General features: G+C 56.5%; 1 protein-coding gene across 17 annotated transcripts; it reads left to right on the forward strand.

Annotated features, from left to right (window-relative positions):
- Positions 1 to 141: 141 nt before the first annotated feature.
- Positions 142 to 8,765, forward strand: FAM131A (family with sequence similarity 131 member A). Of its 17 annotated transcripts, none has more exons than XM_071220586.1 (9): positions 150 to 343; positions 838 to 1,129; positions 1,509 to 1,569; positions 1,825 to 1,917; positions 2,578 to 2,720; positions 4,899 to 4,992; positions 5,243 to 5,425; positions 5,604 to 5,720; positions 7,026 to 8,765. In XM_071220586.1, the coding sequence occupies exons 4-9, from the start codon at positions 1,830 to 1,832 to the stop codon at positions 7,499 to 7,501; spliced, it is 1,101 nt and encodes a 366-aa protein (XP_071076687.1). In that variant the 5' UTR covers positions 150 to 343; positions 838 to 1,129; positions 1,509 to 1,569; positions 1,825 to 1,829; the 3' UTR covers positions 7,502 to 8,765. The 17 variants fall into 17 exon arrangements, with proteins under 17 accessions (XP_053774140.1, XP_045054703.1, XP_045054716.1 ...); XM_053918159.2 differs by having other exon boundaries at positions 151 to 343; positions 1,872 to 1,917; XM_053918158.2 differs by having other exon boundaries at positions 151 to 343; positions 906 to 1,129; positions 1,872 to 1,917.
- Positions 8,766 to 8,859: the final 94 nt, after the last annotated feature.

Here is an 8,859-nt window from a genome sequence, read left to right on the forward strand (position 1 = left end):
TGTTCGCCTTAAGTGGTTCAGTTGGGCCTGGGAGTACAGGGCAAGCTTTTTCAGTACTCGGCCTCAGGCGGCTACTGCGTGGCCCTGACGCCTGCTTGGCCCCGCCTGCTTTGGGTGGTGACGCGATGGCCACGCCCCCGCGCTGGCGTCACCGGCCCGGTTCCCTCTCTCGGGAGCGGCAGCGGACGCGGCTCCCACCCCCTCCCCTCCAGGGTTCTCCCCTCCCCGGTGGCAGCCGCGGCTCGACCCTCGGTAAGCCGATGGCCCGGGTCCCGAGCGCGGGCTAGCGTGCCTGGGTGCCCGGCCATGGGCTGTGTTGGCTCTCGGAGCCCGGCGGGTCAGGGTAAGAGGCAGAGGCCGGGCACGGGCTGGGGAGTCGGGCTGCGGGTGCGCCGGCTGCGGGTGGGTGGGGGCCTTGAGGAAGGGGCCGGTGTCGGAAGGGAGGAGCCTGCACCTGGAAGGCGGGCCAGGCAAGAGGAGGGAGCTAGTTGGAGCAGGGAGGGGGCTAAACCGACAGGGACTCGTTCCTGTGGCCTCTCTGCTTCTGGGCTCTGCAGGGTGGACTCATGTCTTTCCACCTGCATTCCCACCACTGAGGGTGACATGAGGCGCTTGGCCTGGGGAGGGGCTAATCGACCCTCTCCAACCCGTGGCGACTGGCCTTGTCCACCCACATACACTCACCCCGCTCTGCCTGCACCTCTCCTCGCAACGCTGGGAGTGTCCCTAGGCTGGGAACCTGCCTTCCCCAGCTGTGTCCCAGCCCCTTTAAGCCTGCAAACGCTGACCAAGTACCCTACCAAGGAGTTTTTAATTTAATCTTACTCCCCACTTCAGCGTCAGATGGACTCAGGCCTCACTTTGGGCACCTGTGAGCAGCTGATCACCTCTCACAACTCTTTTAGTTCCCTTCCCCCACTCTCAACAACAAAACATCACCCTACCCTGTGGAGGGAAACAGGAGCCCAGAGAGAGGCAGGCCATCAGGTCTTCCTACAACTGCTGACTCTTGCTTGGGCCTTGGTTCCCATGGATGGTGCATGCTGGGGCCTGATTTTAGTCCTGTGCATCTGAGGTTGGCCAGCCTACTTTACTCCAGTGTCATGGATTTCTTCAAGCCTAAGGCCAGGTAGGAACTTACGATGTTGAGGGCTAGGTTTTGAGTGGGTCCTGGGCTTTCAGGGCAAGTGGTCAGTCACACAGGCCTTAGTGTGGTTGGTATTTGAGGTTCTTTGGAACTAAGACTCTGAGATTAGTATTTTCCTTGGGTTCCCTGAGGAATTTTGGGATTTGTAGTCCTAAATTAACCTCATGGCTTTTGAAGCTGAGAAGCAGCTGGCTGCTCTGATCCCCTCTGGCCCTTGTAGGGCTTGGAGTTCAGGAAGTCATTCCCTCCTATAGTCAGGGGAGAGTTTGGCTGACCTCAGGATTGGCGTCAAGAACCCTGATTAGGTACCAGCTGGGGCCAGGGATGGCCTGTAACCTTGTGTCTTCCTTCTGGTTGGTAGCATTTCTGGGGACCACCAGCAGGCTGAGGCTCAGGGACAAAGACGGCTGCTCCAGCTAAAGGTCAGTTGTGATATACATTGCCTATTGGCACTGTCTAGGGAACAAGCCTCAGCTTGCCGAGCTCCACAGAGTTTGGCTGGGCCCCTGGCACTCCCACCTCCTCAAAGCCATGAGGCAAGAGCGTTCTCCTTATGTGACTAGGAACAGGTTCCAAGTGGGGAGGGGACTGGCTCAGCATCCGGAACCAAAATAGGAATAGAACTGGGAGCTGAGCCTGGAGCAGTTCTGGGCTTTTGGTTCTCTGCATCAACACAGCCAGCATGCCTATGATTTCTGTGCTGGGAAAAATGTTCCTGTGGCAGCGTGAAGGGCCTGGAGGACGATGGACTTGTCAGACAAGTCGCAGAGGTGAGACCAGGGACTGTAGATGTAGTCTGGGAGGTGATGGGAAGCTGAGGAGTAGGGTGCTCAGGTGGCAAGAGAAAAATTAGTTTGGCTTAGATATTAGGAACCAGACTGAAACAGGAACAAGCAGGCTGGGGCCAGGCAGGACATCAGGAAACAGCCTTAGGGGACTGGACGAAAGGAAAAGGAGAGGTTTGTCAGAGAAGAGTAAAGAGCTACGTACCGGCTGAGTCTGGTGAGAAGGAAGAACCAAGAGAAGGAAGGCAGCAAGCCTGCAAAGGGTCCAAGATGGTGGTGGGGAGGGGGACAGTGATGGTGGTGGAAGAATGAGGTATGCTTTCCAAAAGGAGTGGGTAGGCCTAGAAACGGGAGAAGATTCAGAATTTATCAAAGTTTAAGTGTCATCCCGAAGGTACTGATGGCAAAATATATCCAGTGGAGGAAGGTGGCCAGTGGCTGCCACAGAACGGCTGCAGGAGCCTAAAGGTTAGGGGCAGTGGGGATGGGAGCTTTCAGAGTTGTGGAGAGCACCAGGTGGTTGCTGATACTCTGTGAGGTGGGGGAGGGGTTGAGGAGGAATGATATGGCAACACTGTATGAAAAAGGAGGGGGATCTTTGCAGAAGTGGGAACCCAGCTGAACAGCCTTTCCCCCACTCCTCAGTGGCCTCGGACCCCGCGTGGGCTGTGGAGTGGATCGAACTTCCTCGGGGCCTCTCTCTGTCTTCCTTGGGATCCTCTAGGACCCTCCGAGGCTGGAGCCGGTCCTCTCGCCCTTCCTCCGTGGACAGCCAGGACTTGCCAGAGGTGCTGGGCCCTGGTGTTGGTAGGGGGAAGGGGGAACCGCATCCACATAAAGGGGATCTGTATCCCCCACCCCCGCCTTGCCAGCCTGTTTCTGGCTCCCCTTGCCTGCTAGCGGAGGCGCTATCCGGCCGGCAGTAAGGCCGCCCCCGCCGGTCTGCTCTGTTCGGCGAGTCGCCAGCACCAGGAAGGCTGCTTGCGCCTTTGGCGCTGACGTCAGCGCATCCCGGGCCATATCCCGGGAGACCCTGTTGCATGGTGATGGGTTGCCAGGGAAACATACACCTTTTCTCTGGGCCTGGGCCGCAGCTGCGCGGAGTGCTGGCACGGATGGCGGCGGCCGGGGGGAGTGAGGGGAAGGAGGGAGAGGGAGCCAGGAAACACCCAGCAGGTGCTCCTCTTTCCACGCCTGGCCAGAGGCTACCGGCGCCACCCTGGGGGCCCTGTCAACCAGGTACCAGAAGGGGAGAGACACAGGGGGTGGGCCTGAGGTCGAGGGGCAGGTGGAGCCCCTCTTGTGGGGGGATGGAAACTGATGTAGTGGAGCTAGGCAATGCTGGGGAGGGGACCTGGAACTCTGACTTCATTCATTCGTTGAGGCAAACATTTGCCTGGGCTTGCCAAGGAGCACAGCAAGGTGCAGGGTCGAGGTGGGAACCCAGGTGAATCAGACTCAGGCCTTGCCATCCTGAGACCCTTCAGGAATGATGCAAGGATAATGCTGGGGTTGGGTGGGTTTGAAGAAGATACAGGGAAAACTGTGGACCAAAAACACAATAGGTGGTGGCACTTGAGTCAGGCCTTAAATGTTAGGGGGCCTTTTTGTCAGGCAAAGGTGGCATTCTTAGTGCAGGGAAAAGCTGGGTTTCTTTGCCTAGAGGAAGGCAGGAGGACTGCTTGCTGACAAGGAAAGTGGAGAAGTGGGGTTTTACTGGGCAGAGGAGGTCAGTAGTGGATTGCAAGCAGGCCTGGAAGCAGGCAGGGCTGCTCAGAGTTCTTCAGGGCCTGGTTGTGAGCTTGCACTTCATTGAACAGTGGAGGAGCCCAGAAAAGATTTTAAGTAAGGGCATGTTGTGACCAGCTGCACTCCAGGAAAATTGTTTCCATTTGTACCTTGCCTTGCTCACTTGGCCTATGTATTTTGAGAGATTGCTCTGTACCAGGCACTGTGCTAAAGGTGTGCAGCAGTGACCAAAAGAGACTGAATTTATGAAAGAGCTTAATACCAGTGAGGGAGACCAACAAGAAATAAGGAAACACACAAAATAGACCATAATCACATACGTGGGATGTGTTGATAGAGAAAGGTAACTTGTTACAGACTACAGAGGGGGGGTCGACAGCTGGCAGGGTGGCCAGGAAGGCTTCTCTGAGGGAGTGATATTTCAGCCAAGACCCAAAAGATGAGAAAGCGCCAGCCAGACATGGGAAGGGGGAAGGGGAACACTTATACAACATACTAGGCTGACAAATAGCAGAGTTGGAGGAGCTTGGGGGACCACCACTGGGCTTATCTGAGCAAGGGGCACTGAAGGCTTGAGGAAGGGCTGTGGCAAAGGGTGAGCGTAGTGTCAGAGGCAGTTTGGAGATTCATCTTACATCTTAACCACAGATACAGAGAAGGAAAGCTCACAGGAGAACTGATGGTGATGCTGAGGTTTGGAGCCAGGCTGAATGGGAGAATGATGGGGTGATGCAAAGCAGGGAGGTCTGGAGGCAGAGCCAGACCTGGGGAGAAGGTGTCAGCTTCGTTTGGTCATGCTGAGTTTGTGGCCCTGGTAGGCTCTACAAACAGTATGTGGGTCTGAAGACTGAAAGGAGAAGAGGGGCAAAAGGAAGGGGACCTGGGTGCTACATCCTTCTCCCTTCCTCTTTTCTCTTCTCAAAGACCCTCCATGGTTCTTCCTGTCCTGCTTTCTTCCCCTCTAGGAGCTGGGGAGGTGGAGGGTTAGCTGCAGTTCTGCTCCTTTGGGCCTGCCCACGTCTCCCTTGCCCCCTGGGAAGACATAGTTTGCTGGTCCTGGCTTCTTACCCTCTTACATATCCCAGTAGCGGGACACATGCACTGCCCCAGCATCTCTTCCCAGCTCCTGTATCCCCTTGATGCCTTGGGTGGGGGTTGGGCATGTGCAAGGACACTGCTGTCAGAGGAGCACTCACCCTCCGATACTGTCACCCAAGGTGAATGTTGGAGACACAGTCGCGATGCTGCCCAAGTCCCGGAGAGCCCTAACTATCCAGGAGATTGCTGCGCTGGCCAGGTCCTCCCTGCATGGTATGCACCCCCCTCCCATGCCCCCGGCCATTTGGCCCTTTCTTCTCCCTTTTGCACATGTCCTTGGGGATTATTTCCTGTGAGCTCCTGCTGCTCTCTCCCTTTTTCTCTCCTCCTCAGATGAATCCCAGCCCCCTCCTTCCCCACAAAGGCACATGTGGACCTTCATTACCATCACCCTTCAACTTCCTTCTCAAATGCTCCCTGACCCATGCTCTTACCAAGTTTTCTGACTCTGCCCCACCTGTAGGTATTTCCCAGGTGGTGAAGGACCACGTGACCAAGCCTACTGCCATGGCCCAGGGCCGTGTGGCTCACCTCATTGAATGGAAGGGCTGGAGCAAGCCAAGTGATTCCCCTGCTGCCCTGGAATCAGCATTTTCCTCCTATTCGGATCTCAGTGAGGGTGAACAAGAGGCTCGCTTTGCAGCAGGTGAGTGACAGGAAGAGGATCAGCCACACTTTTGTCATAGGGATGCGATCTTTCATCTCCTCCGGCCTGCTGTGGGGGTCGGAGTCTTTCCCTCTCCCTGTGTCTTCCCTTTCCTGTCTCCAAGCTGGGCCCTGATCTTAGCTCCCTCTGCTAATGAATTACACGTCCTCCCCAACAGGAGTGGCTGAGCAATTTGCCATTGCAGAAGCCAAGCTCCGGGCGTGGTCATCAGTGGATGGTGAGGACTCTACTGATGAATCCTACGATGAGGACTTTGTTGGGGGACCTGACTCAGGTGAGGGGACATGCTCTGGTAATGCTGTCATCTGGGGTGGAACTGCCTGATAGGTCCTCTGATTCAGAGCTCAGCCTCTGGTAGGGGAGATCCAGATGTCCCCAGCCTTTGGAAGGAGAGCGAGAGAGGCAGACTCTGTCCAGGCAGTCCTTGACCTCCCATGGGCAGGAGGGCTGTCCACCCCTGTAGGGGGGCAGTCAGCAGGTGGAAGTGGAGGAGTTCCATTCTCACAGGTGCTGAGCCTTCTCTGCCTGTTTGTGCAGTTGGGCCTTTCAGGCCTCAAAAACAAAAACAAAATGCCCAGAGACCTCACTAGCACTTTCTGTGCAGCCCCATCTCTGGGAGGGTCTGCTGTGTCTTGCTCCCAGGCTGGCTACAGAGAGTGCAACAGCACAACAGCACCTCATGGGGCCGTGGCCTCGGATGAACAGGAAGCGTGCTGGGCCTGGACTGCCCACAGGGCTGTTGGCTCCAGCTCAGCATCCTGCTCGCATTCCAGGCCCTGTCGCTGCTTGCAGAGTGGACCCCGCGGGGCTGTGCAGCTGTGCAAGGCCTTCCTTTCATCTTCCATTCTCAGGACCACATGGCAGACTTTCTCTGTAGCTTCTGGGCTCAAGCCTCCCAGGCCACCATCCACCCCACTCCTTTGCCTTTGAAGGTCGCCTCCTCACACCCCCACCCCTCTAGCTAATTAACAAGGTCTCCGAGGTGGGCAGCACATTAGAGCAGATTGGAGACTGCTGCTGTGGTCCAGAGGGCACTGATTTGGATGCCTGAGACCAAAACAGACCTAAAACGCAGTGTTTTTGTTTAATTGAGTTCCAGGTCTGTTCTGACCCCTGATTTAATGATAACAACTAACATTTACCCAAGGCCACTACTAGCCCATGTGGAATTTTTGCATAGATTTGAAAAAGGCACTCCTTTCTCTGGTGGGCACAGCCCCATGCCAGGGTGTGCTGCTTGGTGAGCAGAGTGAGGGCTGAAATTCCTGTCCACTGGCTTGGACGGGCTGCCCTTGTGCAGTGAACAACCTGCACGACCCCGTATGGTGTCCCTGCGTGTACTGCCTTCTTACTGTGTGCCAGGCTCTGTGCTCTCAGCACCCCTATAAGGTAGGTATATCAGAACCCCCAATTCACCATTAAGGAAATGAAGCAGAGGTTAAGTGATTTGCCTCAAGTTCCCTGGCTCTTACCCACTATCCTCAGTGCTGTGTCAAGGTAGAGTGGGGAGAATGTGGCTTCCAGGGTGGCCAACTGAGATGGAGCTGGAAGGGCTGTCCTCTTTTCTCTCCCCTGACAGACATGGCTGGGCAGCTGCCCCTGGGACCCCACCTTCAGGAACTCTTCAGTGGTCACCGCTTTTCTCGGCCTTTGCGCCAGGGCTCCGTGGAGCCTGAGAGCGACTGCTCGCAGACCGTGTCCCCTGACACCCTGTGCTCTAGTCTGTGCAGCCTGGAGGATGGGCTGCTGGGCTCCCCGGCCCGCCTGGCCTCCCAGCTGCTGGGTGAAGAGCTGCTCCTTGCCAAACTGCCCCCCAGCCGGGAAAGTGCCTTCCGCAGCCTGGGCCCATTGGAGGCCCAGGACTCGCTCTACAACTCGCCCCTCACAGAGTCCTGCCTTTCCCCCGCCGAGGAGGAGCCAGCCCCCTGCGAGGACTGCCAGCCACTCTGCCCACCACCGGTGGGCAGCTGGGAACAGCAGCAGCAAGCCTCTGACGTGGCTTCTTCTGGGGTGGTGTCCTTAGACGAGGATGAGGTAGAACCGGAGGAACAGTGACGCACATCATGCCTGGTGGTGGCATGTGTCCCCTGGCTGCTGCTGGGGGCAGAGCCTCTGTGCCCACACGTGGGCTCGAGGCTTCCAGCAGAGCTCCGAAGCCTAGAGGGCTCCTTGGAGCTCTCACTCCTCATTGTGTGTTTTGCATGAAAGTGTCTAGAGAGGAGGCAGAGACCAGGCTGGGGGCGCATGTCCAGCCCCCACTCCTGGGGTTTGCCGGGGGTTGCCCGGGGCCCCTGGGGCATGGCTACAGCTGTGGCAGAGTGATGTCATGTTCTTAAATCAAAAAATGCCACATATTTCCTCCTCTGATGGTGTGAACCCCCGAGGGGCCGGTTATGACTGGGCTGTGTGGGACAGAATGGGAGGGAGCCTGGCCTCCCCCTGCCCCTCCCTCTGCCTCTCTGCTTCTCTCCTCACCTCCGAGTCCACGTGCAGTGCTTGATAGAATCACCCCCACCCGGGGAGCCTACAGACTGAGCCGTCCCCCAGGGCCCCTCTCCCAGCTGGGCTCGTGCTGTGCTTCACCTCTCCATTGTCTCTAAATCTTCTTCTTTTTTCTAAAGAAAAAGAGAGGTTTTGGTCTGTTCTTTCAGTTGCATCTTCTCTGGGAGGCACTGGAATGATGAAAGCCTGTACCCTCCACCCTTTTCCTGGCCGCCCCAAATGGGTCCGGGCCCTTTCCTGGTCCCTTGTAGGATGTGTGGGAAGGGGCCCAGTGGCTCCCAGCCCACCAGGCTGCTGCATTCATCCAGTTCTCTTTAGGGTGCAGTTCCTGGAAGAGGGGATGGCTCTGGTTGCTAAGAGCTGTGACTTCGGGGTTCTTCCAGGGAGGGCCACCAGGGGGCCACACGGGTGGCCAGACAATCGTCTGCTGATGTCTGAGCAGGGCAGGAATTGTGCCAACAGTGACAGTCCTGAGGGAGTGTCTCTCCTTGGGGAGGAAAGAGGGTAGTGCCTTTCTTGGCTGAAGGAAGGGCCAAAGAGAGAGTACTGGGGACAGGCAGGGTGCTGACGGCCAGCGGCGGAGGCCTCCACAGATCCTGCGTTCCATGGAAGGCAGGTGCTGGAGTTTTATGGTCACAGGGTGTGGGTGGCTACAGATTTCAGGCCTTGTAGGTTTTGGCAGGTAAGAGGGCCCAAGGTAAGAACACGAGCTGATGGGCACAGGCATTCTATACATAAGTGGCTCATTAGGTGTTTATTTTGTTCTATTTGAGAATTTGTTTTATTAAATTAATATAAAAATCTTTGTAAATCTCTATATACATCTGGTCATTGGAGGTTCCAGTATAAACCCATCTTAGTTCTACCCCTTTACTCCTCAAAGGGGCAGCAGGGGTCAAGCGACCCCACCC

The sequence above is a fragment of the Desmodus rotundus genome, chromosome 2 (assembly GCF_022682495.2).
Source record: "Desmodus rotundus isolate HL8 chromosome 2, HLdesRot8A.1, whole genome shotgun sequence".
Classification (NCBI taxonomy): Eukaryota; Metazoa; Chordata; class Mammalia; order Chiroptera; family Phyllostomidae; genus Desmodus; species Desmodus rotundus.